The sequence below is a fragment of the Chaetodon trifascialis genome, chromosome 16 (assembly GCF_039877785.1).
Source record: "Chaetodon trifascialis isolate fChaTrf1 chromosome 16, fChaTrf1.hap1, whole genome shotgun sequence".
NCBI lineage: Eukaryota > Metazoa > Chordata > Actinopteri > Chaetodontiformes > Chaetodontidae > Chaetodon > Chaetodon trifascialis.
The window spans coordinates 22189055-22211674 of NC_092071.1; the positions used below are offsets into that span (position 1 = coordinate 22189055).

Consider the following 22620-nt stretch of genomic DNA (forward strand, 5'->3'; position numbering starts at 1 on the left):
TAGTACCTGGTACCCGATACTATTTTTAGTACCTGCTCTGGCGAGGTTCCAAGCGAGTAGAAGCGATACTATATGTGTGATGTCAACAGCCTGTCAGCCACTGATTGGCCAGAGAGTGTCGTCACTGGTCTGTGACGTCCAACACCAGAAAAACAATCCCGCCCCCTCCATTGTAACACCGGGCAACAGCAACCGTTGACTTTATTCTTTATTCTTACTGGAGGGAAATGGCTGCTCAGTTTCTTCTCTTGCTTTGTGTGTGACAAAAAGCCACAAACCGAGCAGCAAATACAACATCGCCTCGATGTCCTCCATTGTTTGTCGGCTCTGTTTGTGTCGCGTACAAATTGACGTCATGGCAGTTTCGCGCAGCCGTGGTATGACGACCCCGCCTACTTTGAGGAGGTACTATGAAGTACTCAATTGTAATGGAAACTCAACCAAACCAAGTAGAGTAGAGTAGAACTGAGTCAAGTAGAGCTGGAACTGTGTAATGGAAATGCGCCATTAAAGACACTTATCCAGAGCACATTAGCAGTGTGACTGTATACATTTTTAGCGTGTGTGGCTGCACTGCAAGATTTCTCATGCCCTTCCATGATACTGCCTTAGAGCACATCTGAAGTGATTTGCACAGGAGAGCGTTTTATAGTCTGCTTGACGTGCGTGGATTTAGCAGCTTCCTAAATTGATTTTCAGCTGGATTAAAAGTGCACTTCTTTTGCCAGGATGCAGAGTGTTGCAGATAAAAGACAATCTGAGCTCCCTTCCTCCTCGATCCATCCCCTTGCCTGCCTCCTCTGATTGTGAATAAACCCTGGTGGAGACGTGTTGGAGGAACATCCTCTTTATTTTGTAACCTTTTGCTGTGACCAACAGTAATGATGGTGACTCTCTAACAATAGTATTTGGGGCTTTAAGATTGAGTGAAGACAAGGTCTAGATGAGTCCATCACTGACAGGAAATATATTCTGCAGAGAAATGAACCACATACAGACCGAGAGTAGAGTAGAGTAGTGATGTGCTTAATGATTTGCCAGTTTATTTTTTTTTTTAAAGAGGGGAATGTGCTTGACAGTGGTGTACTATACCAAACAAAGTCATCATTCAGAATTATGCATCAGAAAACTTTTAGAAATCAAGACAATGTGCTTTTGAGATCACTAGGAGTCTGGCAAGTACAAGTAGTTCTAGTTCTAGGAGCAAAAGCTGCGGCTGAGTGAAGAGCTGTTTGTGATATTAAATGAAGATGCTGTGAGGATCAGACTGTAAATAAAGTTCTGGGCTCTTATGGCTCTAGCATTTGCATGACTGCCAACAAGTTGAAGCTTCAGCTTCTAGCTTCAGACTACATGATTTTCCCAGTAAATGAAGAGTTTTTACTGTTGTGCTGAAATGGAAGGCTGCTGTCCATTGCTGAAACTTTATCACTGAGAGAATGAACACCTTACATTAAACCAGGGGTGGGGAACCTTTTTCAAGGACCATCTCAATTTTTATAACATCCTTCGGGAGCCATACTGAATTATTAAACACATATCACACTAACCTCTGCAATGGCTGGAACGCTTCTCTTTGGCGAGGTGTCTGATGTGAGATGATACTTTTCCATGTTTGGCTCAGTCAGTCTTGAGTGGAACAGAGTCAGTTTTGAAAAGAACTGCTCACAGTAGTAAGTTGTCCCAAACAGAGATGCAGACTTCAGTGCATGTCTCCTCAGAATGGGAGAATCCTCATGCGGTACATGCAGTTTGTAGAACTGGAGCAGAGGAGGTTGCTGTTCCTAACTTTGAGCTTGTCGTTGCAGCTCAGTGATTTCATGTTGTAGGTTGTCAGGCATCAGCTGCTTCCACATTAAACAGCAGATCAAATATGTTCAGTTCCTTTTGTTTACTTTTCATGTCCTGAAACCACTCACCAAGTGCCTGAAGGAGTTTTCATACTCACCAGCATCTTCACATGTCAGAGCAGGCTTTTGTTCTGTTTGTGTTGCCTCTTTCCAGTTGCTCTTACCACAACTTTAATTTCACTTCAAATGGTTTCACTTGGAAAGCAGAGAACTGAGAAGCTGGCTGGAGCTTAAGGTTCAGCTCTAAGAGGTTCTTGGTAATGTCCACCATGAAGTAGCATGTATCAAGCTCTAATGACACTCCAGATTGGCTTTTTTCATCACTCTGAGCTCACCCTCACAAATTAATGTAGACACACTGGCTCGCCTTTTTCCTCATCATTTGCTAATTTCTCTTTGAAAGCCCAAAATTCCACATTTACTCTTGACAGTTGTGATGATGCATGCCATCGATAACATGTAACCACTACGTGCATGGTGCATTCAGGAACCACCTGGGTGGATGTGTTAGTGTACTGATTTTATGTTATTTTGTTTTATTGCTAAAATAAAGTAATTGCGGTTCAGAGATTTTCTTTTTCTTTTTTTTTTTGTATTTCTGAGATGTTGCTGGAGCCACATACAGCCTGCAGGCCGGATATTACCCACCACTGCATTAAACCCTAAGTAAATGTTCCATCTAACCTGGAACAGTAGTCATCAGCTATGTTACAGGTGTTAAATTTCTTCTGCTGTCCACCTTGGTTTGTAGCGCTCACTAAAATGATCTATTTCAGTTGGTTTCCTATTGACCGTGGTACCCTCTGCTGAAACCTCTGAAGTCAGACACATCCAGGCAGAGTTGATAGCTTTTCACAAGAAAAAAAATCTTGTCAATAGCAATTTATTTACCTTCATTTTTAACATACCAAATTATCACAGGAAAAGTCATATCACACTGTAACCATGGAGACATTTAATGTACCTCATGTTGCTAAATGATAATCAGTCTTTAGCTTTAAATAAATCCTATTGTTTGTTATATTTATGGAAACTTTCTATGTTTTGAAATTTTCAGTTTAGTTGAAAAACTAAAAAAAAACTAGAGTTAATGACACCACTGGCTTCTATTAAAAGAGAACAAAAAAAAAAACATTCATTTTTGAATGCCTCATTCATGTTACCAGTGCAGGGTGTAGGTGGATAGATGGAAGCGATGTGGTTGAATTACTGAGCTGAAAGGACAGGAAGTGTTTCCTGGTGAATCAGGATCACAGTGTCAGCGACGGTGTGAAATGAGCCTGTTCTGCCTTTCATTTGATACTGACTGTGTATATGAAAAAGCTCTGTTTCTCCAGATCCCCTTTCCTTTGATTGTATTTTGTTACAGTCCGCACATGTTTTTATCAAGTTCAAGTTCTTTTATCTCAAGAAGCAACATGTATAATCCTTAATGCGGAATGCACTTTGGTATCACTTCCACAGACTTCACGTCCTCGCATGTCTGTACGTCACAGCTACTAGGCGTGCTTTGAAGTGATGATGCCACACGCGCCATGGAAAGCTTTAAAGGCCTGAGCCTGGCTGAGATGAGTAAGCTTCCAGAAAGTAAAACCATCTGGGGAGGAAGTGGAGCACCAGAGGAGGAAGCCAGAGCGCTTCAGTCTGGAACCAATAGGCTCAGAGCACGGGGGAGGTGTGTGTATGTGTGTGTGTGTGATCGTGTGTGTGTGATCGTGTGTGTGTGTGTGTGTCTGTGGTAAGGAAGGATCGTTGCTAGGCTTACTCACTGTGCTCTGACTAAGGTTTTGTCTCAATCTGTTGACACACATTGTATGGAATGACACGGAGAAGTAAAACCTTCATGACTTGATGAAGTTAAAACCATGTATTTCACAAACTCCTTCATGACATTTACTTCAACTGCTGTACCGAAAGATTACAAGTACAACCTTTATCACCTCTCACTCACAGCCATGCATACACAGAGACAGTACACAATAGAGTTTGACTAATAAATGCTCCCAGATCATTTGATACCATCACTTGAATCTGATCTGGCCTTGTTGTATGGAGTTTGTACATTGTCTTAACTTAATGCCCAGAGACACTGGACATTAAGTTAAGTGGTTATTGAGTGAATTACTACGTATGATCCAAAACATTCCTGTTAACTGGCTCCTGTCCCAACTTGTTCGAAATGTGTTGCTGCATCAAATTCAGAATAAGCAGATATTTACAAAAATCAATGAAGCTGATGAGGTCATATAAGTACACTGTTTAACGTGTATCTCAGCCTGTCGTTTTTTATGTTTCTGCTAAACAGCGTGATGATTAAAGTTTTACACATAAAACTATCGGACCTCAAAGACATTTTGTTAAGTATATGCTAAAAAGTTCTATATTAAGTTCTAAAAATCCAGACAGTATCAAAGCTGGTGGACTTGGCTTTTCCGGGGGTTTCTCTCAAACTCTCACCCTTTGCCAGTATTTTAACTGTAACTGTTTGGTGTATGTCTATTTCTGGAGAGAGGGATGAGATATCTGTTGTTTCCTCCTGCTCACCCAACCATTATGCATTCAGAGCTTCTGAGTCAGGATGACTGAGCTTAGACAGAAAATCATTGTGAACACAGTCTCTTATGGTATTGTATTTTTCCCCATTCTTCACCTTTCTTGCTTGTTATTTCTCTTGATTGATGGCCTCAGCTGTTTTTCTCTTTGTTTCAAATGAAATGCTTCTAAGTGCTCATTTTCCCTCTTCTCTCGCTCTGTCTTAATGGATGTGTTCTGTAGTTTTTGGGGTTTTTTTGGCAGCAAATGATTTGCCTGAATAATTGATGCTAATAACAATCCTAAAAAAACAATAAAATCAGGAACTGGACTGGCTGTCTGCGCCCTCCATCTGTCTGCTTTGACACGTCGTGTGTTTTCACCCAACCTTCCACTCCTCCAACTCTCCTCCTCACTCTGTAGTCTTATCTTCATCCTCATGGCAGCTGTTTGTTCCCTGCCAGCCTCCATCTTACCCTCTGGCTTATTTAGTGTGGCGGCAGCAGCAGCATGTATGCGATCTGATAGACATCTCATCTGTCTGACAGTCCCTTTGTGAAGCCATTACAGTCTCTCATGGCCACTCTGCTCTCACCTTATCTCTGCTGTTAGCTACATGAACACACCCAAACACAAATACACAGATAGAACAAGAAGACTGGCCTCTCCTCAGCATGAAGCTTTACTTCCCTACCCTCATGCCCCAGCTTTGACTTTTAACCTCCGGGCCTCATGACATCATTTTGCCCCCCATGTGAGAGAAATATTGCAATTTCGGATTATTGATTTATGTCACTTTCTACACCGTAGATGGGGATCTGATGATGACTACAGTGACACTTCAGCGGGCCGCTTACAGCTCATCAAAATGGGTCAAATTGTTGTAAATTAGGCTGTTATGAAAGAGATACATTTCTATCACTATTAATTAACTGTCAGATTGTTATTTTGCGACTTCTCTCATAGTGGCCCAAGTGTTTTAGAGGAAAATGTACAGTGTCATAGTGAGCTAGAGGAACAACAGTTTGTGACAGAAGATCGTGATATCGTTCAGGTGACAGGAAACCAGTAGAGATTGCGGGAGGTTGAGCTGCACTACTGCAGGTGTCACCACAACAACGATGTGACACCATGTCGGCCGGTGTCAGCGACTTTGTGTCTTTGTTGTAAAGTTGTTTGACTGTAAGCTATCAGTTAATTTCAAAGGAGGCTGAATGTGAATGTTTTTGAACATTTTGGTGGAAGCCTGTTTTGTATGGTTTCATTTGGAGCCTTCGAAGGATGTCTGTAACAACTATGTGTTAGTGAGCCAGCAGTTTCTGGCCACCCTGCTCCACACACTGAGTACATTAGCCTTAATGAATGGGCTGGCTTTCCTGCGGTGCTTGTCAAACAGACAGCAGAGGCAGATTATACAGTTGGTCTAATGGCACAGGGCATGGCAAGGACAAATGAGGAAGGCTAACGAACCAAACCATGTAGAACGCTGTTGCAGAGGACTTTAACATACAATCTTCCGTGCACTTTGTGTGCAATCTCTTTGTTAGCATGCAGTGCAATCTCATGTTGCAGTAAGAGAAATATTGTATACCAAAAACACTGCAAATACATCGTACAGCACAAAATTCATTATGTTTGTTTCGGGGTGTTTCGCAGCTGAGCCCTGTTCCACAGCAAGACTGGAAATTGAGTTCAAATCGCAACTATTATGTAAGCATCTGCAGCCTTTCCCTCTGCATCCCAATGGAGAGTTCTTGGCTGGTCCCCGGTTGATTAGAGACCTAATGGTGACCGGAGAGCATGAAAGCATGAGCATGAAATTACTGAGACGGGTTTGGCTTTGTCAGTGCAGAGACACACACACACACACACACACACACACACACACACACACACACACACACACACACACACACACACACACACACACACACTGCAGTATTATGCTACCACCAAGGCACAGAACCTTTGATTCTCACTTATCCCACTTTAAACTGCTCTCCCCTTTTTAACTTCATTTCAGTCACTGCTCTGCAAGTGCAATACATAGCAAAACTGCGTGTTACTTGACATCTCGATAAATCTAGTATGAAGAGAACATCTGGTGTTTGCTGTCAATGTATTTTCTAAATAGCTTATGCCTCTTGCAGTTACAGTCATCAGCTGAGTCATATCACTCAGCTATGTTGAATACAGCACATGCAAATGCTGTCCATGGGTGGAAAATGAATGAAGTACACAGCATCTGCTATGTCAGAAATAATTTGAATCAACCAGCACTGAGTTTGATTAGTCTTGGTAAGCTATCAGTAAAATAACACATTGAAATCATAAATAAATCATGCCTGCCTCACTTTGTAACTTCCATCTGCAGTTCAGTGCTTTCAACATGAGTCAGCAGTCCAATGTATGTCAAAGACAGGTTTATGTGGAGAACACGTGCATTGTTTTCCTGACGTCTGTTGGTTGCACTGTATGTTGCCAGTCTAGAAAGCATACTGAGGTATTGTTGAAAAGATGGTTAAAGAATAATTGATTTATCTGATGTAGTGCACAGTTGGGAAGTTGATGAAATATGACAGGAGCCTTTGGCAATTAAACCCCATTGTGATGGCATATTGTAACTAATGATGCCATGAGCTGTACAGCAGTGTCCCCCTGAATGGTGTCTAAACTAGGGATCGACCAATTATCGGCCAATATTCGGCATATTTTTCGATCACCGGCATCGGCCGTTTTTTCCACCGATAACCGATAAAATGAATTAATGTATTTCAAAACACTCTCCTTTGGCTCTGATGCAGCCGTCTCTCCACTTGAAGTCACCACTCCTTGCTGTGTAACAATGTCCCGCCTACAGCCCTCACTGATTGGCTACATGGCACAACTGAGTCAGTGACAGCCAATCGACACTGAAGCCTCTACATGGAGCGCCACAGACAAGGAGAGGCAGACAACTGCTCCGGTTATCCAGCAGATGCAAGGCAACGGAGTCAGCCGAAGTTGCAATAAAAACCCTCTATGATGACGTTTTAAAAATACTACAACCTTATGATCAATTTCAGTGATAACATGCAAGCCCAGAGTTGACATTTCAACGACCTACTTGTCTAATCACATCAAGCATATGACGAAAAACAAAAAAACAGAACAAAACAAAATTAACAAAAACAAAAAGCCGTAACCAAGTGAACATGACCTGAAGCTCCTTATTTAATAATAATAATTAAAAAAAGACATAACGACATACCGGTAGGTAGACTATAACAAGTATAAGGGAGGAAAACCTGCTGAATTCCGCTGTTTGGCTCTGGAGATGAAACACAACAACTTCAACAAAGCGTATTTCATGATGACCCACCGCTACGTTATAATCGCCGCAACCGCTTTATACAGTAGCTGTGGCCAGACGCACAATAATAATATAGGCCCTTTCGGTTACCGTTACTTTGTGGGAATAATAAATCTCCTAACGTGTCTCAGCCCGTGGGGCGGCTCCTGGTTTATCAATAAACAACACCGGAGGTGATTCTAGCCTATAAGTTGAACAGTACTACATGCTAACGTGTCCCTGTTTGTTTACAGTCGCCTCTCCCTCAGCGCTCGTGCTCTCACTACACTATGATGCAGCAACGTAACTACAGGTGTTAAATGATCGTCTTTTTGCCTGTAACTCGTAAAGTCCAGGGATATGAGTCAGGCAGAGAGCACACGTCGAGGAGATTATTCTGTGTGTTTTATTTTCAATCAATACATTTACCGTCGCGTCTACAACTCACGTGTGTAATGAAACGCTTTTCCAAGATATGAAAACTGTGGTGCTGGCATGTCTCCTGCTACTGAATTGGGAGTACTAACCCAGACCCAAATTTCAGAACAGTTCAGTTCATTTTGTTGATGTTTTAAAAATTCAGGGAGCTATTTATTTATTTATTTATTTATTTGAGTGAGTTTTAAGAAATGTTGCTGGAAGGCCCCTGCACTTTTTGTTTTAAAAATAATTAAACTTAAAGGCATTTCAATGAAGATTTTGTGTTTGTGTTATTTTACAAAAAGTTAAGGCCTTTTTTTCAGTGTACACAAAACAAACAAACAAACAAACAAACAAACAAACAAACAAACAAACAGTATACTGTATTCATTCTAATCCCAGGTGTGTTACTCTCAATTTTGACACCAAAATTTAATTTTTTGCTGCAAACGAATATCAGTTCTAAATATCGGCTACCGGTTTCACTTGATTATTAATAAGCGGTATCAGTATCGGCCCTGAAAAATCAATATCGGTTGATCTCTAGTCTAGACACTTGTGGTGGTGGTGAAGGCGTGAAAAGCAATGGCTGAAGATCTTGATGGCTGAGATGTAGAGCAGGCCTTCTGATCATCATCTTGATGTGATGAAACCTGAAAAAAATGGTCATCTATCTGACACTGACAGCAGCAGAGAAATGAACGGTTTTAAAGTTTGACAGTAATGCTGTGATTGTCTCAAAGGGGTTGTAGCAAAAAGTGATGGTTTTAACTGATAGAGTGAGTTTTCTTAGTCAGCTGATTGAGTTGGAAGCAAAGAGAGAGAACACTGAACCAATTCAAAAACTATATTTTCTCAAAACAGATTGTTTAACGCAATGTCAACACTCATAAACAAAGAAATATATGTAAACAAATGAAAATAAATGAATAAACTGAATTTTACTCAAAAAATCAGGTGATCACTCACCACTGAACACAAAACATTCTTGCAGCACCACATGCTTAGAAACTTTTCCATGTTGTTTGTTCATGTGTGAAAACTGAAATCCACTTTCAATCTGGCCTTCATCATCCTGGCAAATACAGTATTCACATCAAAGTCCACAGAGCCTTCCATCTCACTCCGTCTGCTGAGCTAGATTTTTGCTTTACCCAAAACAAAATTAGATAACGGACATTTTATTCACTATTTTTGGTTGTAGCCAAGGTTGACAAACAGTGATAAAGAGTGAGGGCCAGCTCTGTGTTGGCCCTCATAGAACAGCTGTGCCACCTCTGGTTTCTCATGGAACTCATTCTTGAAGAGCTCCTCATAGAAGGCGACTGCACATCTGTGGGTCTCAGCAGACGCTGGTCAGTGTTGGACTGCAGGGAATGCACAGGTTCTTTCTGACAATTTTTAAGTGTGAGAGCAAAGTAAAAGTGAGAGGGACAACATTTTGGAAATGGGGGCGAACTGGAGCACCTTGAACAGAAAACCCCAGCAGGTGAGACATAGCTGACATTTTGTTTTTGAGAACTTCAGTGTGTTCTTTCTCTCTGTGGAGACTGCTAAAGCTAGACCTTTACAGACCTGGTTATGTCCCTTAGTGACACTAAGAGTCTATGGAGGCACAGGGGTTTTATTTTACCCTTTCATATATCACACCACTGTTGTTATGAAGTGTATTCCAATTTTGTCTTTGTGAAGTTATTCCAAATGAAACTGCAAGCATTTTTAAAAACATCAAAAATAAAAATCTGTACAAGAGACTGATTCTGAAAATAAATATGAAGTACATTGGTCTGATTTTTGAAACAGTAAAATCTGTCAAGTCTAGTCATAGATAAACATATATAATTACCATGAACCTAAGTATGTTGATGCTGATTGTGATGAAAAGCCTCCAAGCACCACGGAAGTCATTAGCCCCAATTAACATAACAAGACAACACCTTGAGTCTCCATATGGTTCTGGATGGTTGCTGTGTACAGCTGCATTTGCATTACAGTTAAAGGACATTACAGTACAATGCAGTTAAAAATCTCCATGCAGGTTCATTCTCAGCTGTGCTGTATATTTCCTTAAAACCTAACCTAACCCTAGAGAAAATGAAAACTGAACCATCATTTGTTGTTTGTGACTTTTTGCATCAGTTTTTTGAGATGACAAACCTCTTGTTCAGTAAAGATGGTTGGCCAGTGCATTGTGTGTTTTCCATGAAAAGTTTCACTTACGCAGAGAACACCTTTGAATCTGGGAGGAAATCATCAACTTTAATTAGTCTTGTGCCTTTTGTGTTTTGTAAAAAAAGGCCAGATTCTGGTGTTGGAGTAAACACTTCCTGCATCCACCTGTTTGTTTCCAGATCACCTTCATCTTCCAGTGTATTCATTAAACTGTCCTCTGACTGAGAGGAAGAACACATCAGGTTTATCTTCGGCACTTTTCTAGCTTGTTTGTGGTTTCATTTGTTTTCTGGATTTTTCCTTTTGATTGATACTTTGAAAACATCATCTATCATGGCTTCCTCATCAGATAGCACTGACACTCTACTCGCAGTGTGACCATTATTTTCCTTTAACTCAGGTTGTGTTTTACTTTGTTCTCCTAATCACTGTCAGCACTTTTCATATGTAACAGTCTCACCCACAGCTAGACTATACTCTTCAACTGAAGACATGACAGTCAGAGAAAGTTTGATGGTGTGTTAGTTTGTGGAAATCTGAGCCTTTGCCTGCAGCCATGCTGACCAGCCACACCGGTTGCAACTGCCTCCACAAACGAAGAGAACTCCTCCACAGAAAGTGAAACAAGAGTAGGAAAACAAGCAAAAAAAAAGTGTTAGAAAACTCACACAATCCAACAGGCTCTCAGAAGCACGCACCACGCCCACTTCCAGCATGCAGTTGTAGCGAGAAAGAGACGATGGAGATACAACACAGAGTCCAAAAAAGTGGGGTCACTGTGTGAAATGTAAATGAAACAGTTTGCAATAATTTGCTAACACTTTCTGACATATATTCAATTTAAAACAGTACAAAGACAATATATTTAATGTTTCAGTTATCAACTTCAAGCTGGGACAGGGGCAACAAAAGACTACTAAAAAAACACTGAAACATTCCACAGATAAACATGAATTCTCACCAAATGCCTGAAGGAGTTTTCACACTCAGTAGTGTATTCAGATGTCATAGCAGGCTTTGGTTTTTATAGAGCAGGAACATGCACAGTGTTACCTCTTTTCAGTTGCTATTGCCACAGCTTTAATTTCACTTCAAATGGTTTCACACTTGAAAACAGAGAGCTGAGACCACATCAGGTTTTCCTTCATCTCTATGAATTGTTCCAGACAAACTGACACTTTGGTACAATTTTACTTTGTCAGGTGCTAGCAGCTTCTTAGATATTAGCTCACCCACCACAAAACTTGCCTTCATAACAATATGGTTTTGTGAAAGCTGCTTGTTGGGCATCCAGTTTAGCATTCTTCAAGCTGTAATAATGCTTGAGATTAGGCTTTTTTATCCCTCTGAGTTTGTCCCCACAAACTAACTTAGACACACTGGCTTGCCTTTTGATTTAAATCATATGTCCATTTCTTTTGGAAAATGTGACACTCATCTACTTACATTTTGGTTGACAGGTGACCTGATGCATTGACTGATGTCAGCTGCTCCGTGTATGTTGCATTGAGGGACCACTTGGAACAACATTATTTTCTCTATTGTTGACAGAAAATAATGGCTTTTTCAGTATTTCTGAATTGCCTCGCGGGTAGGCTTGTAGTGCATTTTCTAAACTACAAGCAGTTTCTTTCAACTGCACCTTGAATGTGAGACACAAGAAATATAATCGTCCCCTGAAGCTCTGATATTTCCCAGAACTCTCTTTTAATAAATAATTATGAAGAATCAGTGTTCTGAAGCCAGAAGGGAAAGAACTTAACCACACTGTATGTGGGTGTCATTTTACATGGTTTCACTGCATCAATTGGCACTTCGCAGAAGAAAACATCAAAAACCTGCCACACACAGACACAGGCGCTGAGATTATGCAACTGCCATCATTACTGGTAGCATTTGCGCAAATGTAACTGTCAGTGACTGTGTACCTGCTGGATGCGATGGTGTTGATCATTAAAAGGAAATTAAAGGAAATTAAACTCCAACAAGACTCCATTAGTGCAGCACAGTGCTGACTATACAGTGATTGATTTAAGATATTTCTTTAAAATCTGAAATGTGTTTTTGAGCCTTTGCAACTGAAAGTTGGGATATGTCACTGCTAAGCATGCATTTCTTTTTCGTTTTTAGTTAACAAATCTAATGTGAAGACCCAAACCAGCAATATGTCAGTCCATCTCTTAATACTTGCCTGCCTGACTTCCCTGCACTGCCTGTTGCTATCAGCCACAAACCCAACATGTTATGACTAATTAAAAGTTATTTTCAATTCCAACAAAACAGTAATTGTCATGGGTGATTTTAATATTAATAGGAATGAAAAGGAAAGAAAAAATCTTAAACAGACCACAAATCGCTTCAGCCTACTAGAATAACCCGACATTCAAATACAAGAATTGATTTATTGTTCATTAATTGACTTGAAGACCCATAACCTCTTGACCAGCCTGTCAGATTGTAATGTGATATTTTTTGCCAAGACAGCTCACAAAACATTTTTTCAAATTCATTTTCAACTACAGCCAAAAACCTTGAGGGAGCTCTGAAAGAGATTGATTGAGGTAAAGTCATTGCGAGTGGAGACATTGAGATTGGCTTCATTGTGCACCAATTAATGAAGTGATGATGTCATTCACTACAAAGAAAAGCCAAAATAAAAGAAAAGGGAATACTCTGCCCTGGCTGAATGATGAATTTAGGGAACCGATGAAAGAAAGAGACCATTTGCTTAAAAAAATCTTTGAAATCTGCTCTGACCTAACATAAAATCACCTGAGAAACAAAGTAATATAGACTATAATAAAGGCCAATGACATTCTTGAAGGTGCAAAAGTGAATGGAAAAAAACTTATATTACAATATTGACAAATTAATTGGGAGATAATAAATTAGATCTCCTCCTGGTTATATCGAAGGTCACTGAGAAGTGGGTTGCCAAGTAACTGACTGGACAGCTAAATAAAGGCTACACCCCTCTTTTGTCTAAATTCACAAATTAAAATTTTTCTGAAGAAGCTATCATGTGCAGGAAATCATACTTATTCAACAGAAAGAAATGTGTGTTTTAATTGCACCAAATCTCCTAACTAGAATCTCCTGTTGGATCCCACAAGGCTGTATCATATCATATCAAAACATCAATATTCAAAAGTATGCAGATGATACAGTAACTTATACCTCCAAAAGACATCTAGTGGCAAAAACAAAAACTTTGTACTTGTATTACATTGTACTTTGCTGGATTACCTGAGACACTGTGGTCTGAATCTCAGGTGGAACTCATTGTTATATTGTTTACTTTTTATTTCTAAGCACTTTTTTTTTTTTTTTCAGTTTTCTGTCACAGTTTAATTATGTTTAGGCAACAAAACTACTTGGTTAGTTTCAGGAAAAGATCACAGTATTAACCATGTGATAGAAAGGCTAACTTCTCCCATGTGTGTATTTTTATGGTCTTTTTCACAGTCACAAAGCTTTGACACCAAAACAGCATGATTGGTCAGTTGCAGTGATGGTCTTGGAGCAACATAATTATGATGTTGTTTGAAGAAGACCAACAAGATATCAGATTGTGTGCCCATATGACATGTTTTCTAAATTCCCCTCTGGCACAGCCAGGGGCTGCCAAAAAGGCTAAGAGTTTGTACACATACCTCACCAAACGGGAGGTGGCTTAGCTGTTCCCAATGAAGAGCTGTGTCCGTTAATGTCACGCAAGGGGAGGCAAAATACCCAAGAGGCGCAGAAACATGCTTCACCAATGACTGCAGTTATTTCTTCTATCCATTTTCATAATCACAATCTTCAACCAATTGTCTGTCTTGCCAGTAGCCTCTCTCACAATCACAACTGAAGCATAATGTGTCAGTGATGTGTACACATCCCTCAAGTAATATGTGTTTAAGTGCTGAATTTATCTGCCCTTGTGTGTTTTCATTTCTATAATGGTTATATAATGTTCACAGCCTTTCACTTTCGACCAGGTATCTGATTCAGACCACCTGACTGTACTCACCTAAACTAGTTCACTCAGTCCTTGTTGCTCTGATATTTTAAAGCATGTGGTTGTCTAATGGTGATTGTAGGATTCACTGTGTGACCCCTTGTCGAAATGTAAAGGGTGTATGGCCATCAATGAATATTCTAAATTAGAATTTGTAATAGAATTGTAAAAAAATCCATACATTCAATTGTGAAAATGAACACTTGTATGGGGAGGGGCTACTGCGGCAACACAGCACTGCATGACAGGAGTCACAAAAACAGTTTCTGTTGCCCAGTAATTAGGAGGGTTTTTTTTTGTTTGTTTGTTTTTACCGGGAAAATCTGTTGATTTCCAACATTGAAATCTCTACAGTCATAATGTCCAGTGAAATTCCTGAGTTAGATTTGAAAATATTCCATCTCTACACACTGCGTCCTCCGCTGCTTCTCTGCTGTCTGCCCTCTCTCACTCCTGTCCCGAGTCCATAAATGAATAGTTTATTTCAACCAAACTCAAAGTTACTGGTGATTGTTAAAACAGTGGAAACACAAACCAAGACAATTTTGGTGAGTTTTATTTTCTTTTAGTCTCATTTGAATGAAGTGAGTTTTACAGTGATAAAATGACTTTTTCTGTGAATGGAGTCTGGTGGTTTTGGTGAGAGTGATATAACTGCTGATTCTGGTCAAACATATGTTCTTACTCTTTAATAAAAAGGTATCTCTGTATAATTCTTTTCTATAATGTCAGAAACTTAGAATAACAGTCTGAGCCTGTCAGTGGCAAAAACAAAAACTTTTAGCAGATTACATTGTACTTTGTTGGATTACTTGCTGCTTCGCTCGTTCAAGAACTTCAAGAACTTGTCGTTGTCATTAGTGATACAAAAACTGATACCACTGCACACACAATGTGACTTTCACTGATTGAGAATAGAAATGTACGTCAAGCTCAGACAAGGCCAAAATTCAACAGCATGTTAGAGGACCTGATTTTATTTAGTTTAATTAGTTTATTTTCTAATGTGTAGGCAAGTAGGTCTTTTAATAGACTTTCATGTTGAAATAATGTACAATGCACACAAATAGATATTCGAATGGGTCGAATCTGTGTGGTGTTTAAAGAATCTTCAAACGCCATTTTGGGGCAGTTTTGACAGCCCTAAAGGGATATGTGGACAGGTGTGCACAGCATAATTTGATTATGAGTATTTTGAAATGCAACACTGATTTTCAGTACTAAATAGAGGTAATGTTGCGATAATGCTGATGAATATAATGATCTCATATTTTATGCACTGTGTGAGATCAGGATTAGCATTGTTGTGACGAAACTGTCAAAAGAAGTCATATTTTTAAATCATATTTTGCAGTTGTGTTTGGGGGGGGCTTTGTTAGGTTTGACTAAATACTTGAAAAAATGACACAACACACACCCTTATTACCCCAAACACAGACATACTTAAAATTATTAATTCAGTGCAATGATTGTACTGAGCTGGTTTTGTAAACAAAACTAAGCCTGTTTTGTGCAGGTTTGAAAGAAGAATTAAAAGTTTGGATGGTGTGCTCAAAGTATAACGCGCACGCACGCACGCACACACACACACACACACGCACACACACACACACACACACACACACACACACACACACACACACACACACACACACACACACACACACACATATACACACAAAGCTTGTTATCAGCACCCCACAGCCAGTGTGCTGTGTTTGTCCCACACACTCACACCTTGGACAAAGTCACCCTGTCTGATGTGTGTGTCTGTGTGTTACCGTGGAGTATTTATGAGCCTACCGTCTAATCTCACAGGGAGCTGGAAGCAAATCCCTGTCCCAGAGGATAGAGAGACAAAAATCACCAAGACATCACAAAGAATAAGCTAAAAAAGAACCCTCCTGGAGTGTCCTTCCCTCCTTCCTTCATTCTTTAGGAATATTGCTAACTTATATGTGGCTGCTGGGGAGAATTCTTAAACTCTTCTGTCCATATCTCTGTCTTTTCAACAGTAATCTCAACTCACTTCCTAATACCTCATCAAAGTCTGACTTCTGTGAAAAAGATTTAACTACTCTGTTCTGAAAATTCAAGTCTTAAATGATTTCTTTTTCTGTAGCAGTGGCCAACTCTGTTTTCTTAATGCAATTAAAATGCAAATTAATATTTGCTTTATAGATAGAAAGAGAACTCCAAGTGTTCCTGACACTTGAATGTGAAAACGTATTTGAAAATGAAGAGGTCGCTGACTCTGTGAAGACATAAGATGATGGAAATGAGTTGTGCAAATATTTTTGTGAGTGTATATATTTATAGTGTGTATATATATGTGTGTGTGTGTGTGTGTGTGTGTGTGTGTGTGTGTGTGTGTGTGTGTGTGTGTGTGTGCAATACAACACTTAGAAAGAATACTATGATAATACATACACAATAATAATAATATAAGTAGTAATAGTATAGTAATACTATATTGTGACACTGCTGACGTCAAACATTAGAATGAAACTGACCGCCCTAGTAATATAGTGTCAGAGTTGTCACTACAATTTCTACTTCTAATATAGTAATAATAATAATATGTAATCGAGTGTAAAGTACAGGTGTATCATAGTAAAGTGCATTAAAGCCAGGTACTGGGTAGTCTACCATGTTGTTCCAATGCAACTGTCACAAAAAGATGAATACACTTATGGGAGCAAGAAAAGGTCTTACAGGTCAACAAAGTCAGTGGTTTATTTGCATTCTGACTAGGGCTGTCAGTTTAACGCGTTAATCAGATTAATTAATTACACTGCAAATTAACACGCTATAAAAATTAACGCAATTAATCATGAGTGGCAAGTCAATGCGCAAGCATTTTAAATTTGGCCCTTTGAGTGACCCGTAGGCTGCGGTGACAGGTCGCATCCAACCTGCGCCACTAGTCAAAAGCAGGGTGACAACAGACATGGATGCGACACCGGAGAGCGAGGCAAGCCTACTTGGACCTTTGAACGGCAAGTTTATTTATAAAAAGAACAAAGATGGGATTATTAACAAGAACGCAGTGATTTGTACCTTGTGTAAAAAAGAATTTTCCTATCACCGCAGCAGCTCCAGCCTGAATTATCATTTAAACGCTAAACATGTAGTTGCTGCTAGTGCCGCTAGTGCTACCGTGAGCTCACTCCGCCAACCCACACTTGCTGAGTTAGGAAAACGAATGAGCAGAGCCACGACAGAAAAACTGACAAACTCAATCGCAAAGTGGGTTGCTGCTGATTGCAGGCCGATTTCAATCGTGGAAGACGAGGGCCTAAAAGAGGCGTTTCAGATAGCGTCATCTGACTCTAATTTCCAGCTACCGTCGAGAACTACAGTGATGAAAAGAATTCACCAGCTGTAATGTGAATGTCAGTGAATTGTAATGTCCTAGAATTCAAATTCTTTATTTGGGGACCTTTAGCAGATATGAGATTAAAATGCGATTAATTAGATTAATTAATTACAAATCCTGTAATTAATTAGATTAATTTTTTTAATCACCTGACAGCACTAATTCTGACATTTTGCATCTGTCATCTCACTTTTAAGGGCTTGTTGTGTGTTTTCTGGCTTTCAGAGTGAATGGTGCACGCCCACATAGACTGGATTGTTATTGTGCACAGGTAGAAATTAAGTGAACGTGACCTTAACAAAGTATCTACCTTATCTAACATTTTGGTTTGTGCTAGACAGAGAACAAGGTGTAATTATACTTAAAGTTTGGTTTGAAACCAGCAGCACCAAGTTGATGACATTAGATTTGAAAGTTGCAGAGGCGACAAGCACATTTTGCTTTGGTTTTCAATTTATTGCATAATTATCTCTGAATGTGATAAGTGTGACGTTCCTCACATCATGTGTCATTACAACACATTTTGAGTGATTTGGCACACACAGTTTTTTATGTTCAGTTTGATTTCTCATGTGACTGATGTGTTAAGTGATGTGTGATATAGCACAGATCTCAACTCGAGCCTTTTATGTTTTGTGATTTATTTTCTAGACTTTTGAGACACTTTGTGGAATATATACAACTTCTTGAGATTTGCTTTTGTAAATCATCTCTGTACTTTGATTTACTGTATATTGCACAGATCAGTACCAGTAAGTCAAAAAAATATTTACAAATATGTCTGGAATTCTGACGGTCATATAATTTCCGTATGTCTGTCGAGCATTTGAGGCCATAATGGGACACCAACTGTTTCATCTCTTTTCTGACCACTTCTCTGCAGGAGGAACCTGACGAAGCTGTCTCTGATCTTCAGCCACATGCTGGCTGAAATCAAAGCCATCTTCCCTGGAGGACAGTTCCAGGGGGACACTTTCAGGATCACCAAAGCTGATGCTGCTGACTTCTGGAGGAAATTTTTTGGAGAAAAGTAAGCCTTTCCTCATCTCTGCTTCTTCTTTTGCAGCTTTGAGCTGACACTCCTCTTTCTGAGAGATCAAGTTTTCGGTCTGTGAGCAGAAAAAGCTTTGTGATGTCAGTGTGTGTGGATGTTTCCTGATTTTTAATCTCCCAGATCCTGTCACTTTCTTGATGGTCCTAGCATGCGCATACTTTTTTTCAATATAATGACATGAAGACTAGATCTCAACTCCCAGACAGTGTCAGACTGTCACACTGAGCACTCCTTACATTTGCACACACACACACACACACACACACACAAACATGCGCTGCTAAGACAAGGTCTGGTTGTGTGTGAACCTGTGGAACCTCTCCTACTTACTCAGTCTTGTTGGACATTGTCTGTATGTCTGTACCTTTTCACCTTTTGCTCAGCTTCATATGGTATTTACAGATGCATTTTGCAGCTTCACACTTTACCTCCCCTAAATGACAATGACATTTTGCGGTTTGGACTGACAGGCTGATCTTACAGAAGTTAGATTCATCACTTCCTGTGTGCCAGGCAAATAACAGACATGACACTTTATTTGGGCAAACAAGACAAATTTCAAAAGTCATTACCAAGGGTTTTAGAGCCATCTTCCAATTGTGTCACTGTTTGAGATGTATCTGATAGCTCTAAATACAGATTTGTGTGTTTTTATTTCCTGTTACTATATGCAGACTAACTGCTGTGAGTACTAGCAGCCCAGTGTTTGGTGTTGTTTCAGACTCGTTTGAACTGCTTCATCAGTTGCATGAGGTTATCAGACCCTTACACCACTGGGCAACCCAACATGCCCACAAGGGCAGAAGGCAGGGAGAAAGAGCAGAAACACACCAGGAAAGCACTTTGAACATGTGGTTACCCAAACTAGGCCTTCATCAAGACCATGAAAAGTCACAGAACAGAAAGAGTAGAAAAGGACCAAAAACAGAACAGTATTGTCATCTCTTGCATTGTGGAATTATCTGACTAAAACTCAGGAGGATTTTTTTGAGAAGCACCATATCCCTGTGCACTTTGAGCCTCGTAACACTCCAGCTTGTCCACCCTAAGGACAAAACACCCAGACACAAGCAGAGTAATGTGGTGTATGCAGTGCAATACAGAGACATGTACATTTAGGAAACAAAGCAACTGCTTCACAAGCGCCTGGCACAACACCTCAGGCCAAGTCTCAGCAGTCCACCTGCACCTTGAGGACGAGGGACAAAAATAATTTGAGGACAATAATGTACATATTTTGAAATGAATGAAAGAATCCATCCATGTCAAAGTGGAAAGGCCATCACTGAGGAGGTGGTCTACGACACCACTTCTCAGCCACTTACAATGCAGTCTGAGATCCCACCCTAGGCAGCTTTACTGCCGTTCACACCAGGACTCATGTGACCCTAATGACTCACATGGTGGCCAGGTTGGTCAACGACCCACCCATTCACACCATGACCCACCCATTCACACCATGACTCACCCATTAACAACGTGACTCATGTGACTCTAACGACTCACATGATAGCTGGGTGGGTCAATGATCCTGCAAGAGGATAAATGCCAGGGACTCCCCAGCAGTCAGTTAGAAGTGAAGAAGCCTGTTGGATGAGAGGCAAAACTTCTAGAACCACAGGCAAGTCCGGTTGCCTTTATAAAGACCTTGGAAATTCATCAGCTGTATTTTACTGATAAAATAAAAACACAGCTGTATTCATTTGCTGAATTCCCAAAGTAGAGGAACACATTCTGCATTGATTGATGTAAGCAAATTTGTTATTCCACATACTGTTGATTTCCACAGACTGCAGGTCAGCATTGCATGCTGTCAAAGATAGTTAGCACAGAAAAATGAAAAGCTTCTCATCTGGCCTGCAGAATATTTATGATTTCAGAAATGTGCACATCTTACATTCCCCACTCCTCCTGAGAGTGATGCTCGATCAGCTTGCCAACACCTGGCAATGAGTCAAAAAGCCATAATTTGTAGTTCACCTGCTCTACAAATAGTCGTGGAGACTCACAAAGCTTGTCTGTTAGATGCAAGAGGCGTCACTTGGGTTTATTTTTGTTGGCCAAATGTTGTATTGAGTCCCATACTGAGTATTTTTGTTTGCCTCCCGTAATCCTAAAGAGAAGTTTTTTTGTTAAGATAAGGACTCATTCATTGGTAGTTGAACTGTGGGTTTTGTATTGAGCACTGTCCACCTCCTCCGCCTGAGAGGTCTGAGAGCATTTTCTAGTTAAGTAGAGGACCCCTGCTACCTCTCATTAAGAATAAGCTACAATAAGTTATGAAAAGTAATGTTTTCTATTTGGAAATAAATTTTCTATTGATCAATAAATTGTTGTTACCTTAAATATACAACTGGAGATCATTCACAGCAACGCTGTCTCTGGGTGAATGTGGCTAATTTATATGTTGTTGACATTGTTGTCATGGTGATTTTAACTGTTGAGGAGACTGTTTTGTATTGTTGCCACAGAGTTCATACATTGACATCACACCAGAAAATCATCTACTAAACTGCATGAATGTGTCGCCTTTTCTCTGGTACACAAATTCTACAAGTAGTGTAAATATAGCTGTAAGAAAATGTCTCATTCAGAAATTTGGCAGCCTTGTCTGCCTCAGTTTCATGCTGACCCAATCACAAGAAATGTTATGTTAATCAGCTGATATGCAGACCTTTGAGTGACACATTTGAGAACCCCTGCTCGAAAGAATCAAAAGAGGAGTAAAAAAGAACGCTGTTCTCTGACATGAAGACGACGTGTCTCAAGTGGCTCATTCCTTCTGACAGTGAAGTGCTGGAGGAACTTTAAAGAGCAAATCACAAGTTATCACATGATTTATCACGTGTACTCAGAGCAGGAATGACCAATCAGAGACAAAGATTTCTGGGGTTTGTCCTAAAACAATAATCAGGTGACCATATTAACATTGAAACAGGTTTTTCTTCCTTTAAATTAAGAGATCAGTTCCTAATATTCATACGGGGAACTTGACTGTTGGAAAAACTGCGTGGAAAAATTGGGAACCTATCCTTTATGTCTCTTGTTGCCATTAATATAATTATGACGTATGGATAAATAAATAGGAATAAAATCTAAGTAAATTGGCTGAATAATAAACAAAAGGGAAAACCAAACTGGAGCAGGAAGGAAATTCTAATGTATTATTCGTCAGTAATGGCTATGGTGTTAAACTAACACACATCCTAGAGATGCTATATTTTTAGGGTTTCATGTTCAACATAATGCTAGTCTCCATTTTACCATCCCAGCAAATCTGACTGTTTTATGAAAGGCTATAGGTTAAGCCACTATTTTGTGCTGCCCAATGAATAAAGAGGAAATTCAAATGCCCATTTACTCATTTGATAAAGTTGTAGATGAGTGAAGTCATAGCACCCTATTGGTTTTATTTGCATCTTAGTCAAATCACTGGCAGAAGAGCAAATTTAGACAAACCTCCCACCCGTGACAGTGTTTCTGGCTGCAGTTGAAGTGGCTCTGCTCACGCTCCACTGTGTGTGTTAGCAGCCGCTCCAAAGACTAATCTATTATAGATTGTTACAAACCTCAGTCTGGTCAGGGGGAAAGAATGTGTGCTTGTCATCATCCTGGTGGAGGACTGTTGGGAGACCTGTACCCTGCAAGAAATTGCCAGAGGAGCTCATCAATTACCACCCAGTCATGGTCACTCAATCACAGTTTTCCCAGATTCAGTCATATATTATATATTAATCATATGATTCTATGTGCGTGTATGTTCCAGTAAGGTGGTGTCAGACACAGCAGTGGGAATGTGAAGCTAATGTATACAGGCAAGTGAATATTAAAGTTGTGGTCGACCATGCGTTGAGCCACAGAGTGATGTTCCCGTAAGCA

At 39.9% G+C, this 22620-nt stretch overlaps 1 protein-coding gene across 1 annotated transcript in view; it reads left to right on the top strand.

Moving 5' to 3' along the window:
• The window catches only part of cblb (Cbl proto-oncogene B, E3 ubiquitin protein ligase), a 68596-nt gene that overhangs the window by 7706 nt on the left and 38270 nt on the right, over window positions 1-22620 (top strand). Inside the window, exon 4 of the mRNA XM_070982675.1 lies at window positions 18571-18717. Within this exon, the coding sequence (XP_070838776.1) occupies window positions 18571-18717 (147 nt within the window). The remainder of the gene's footprint in view (window positions 1-18570; window positions 18718-22620) is intronic.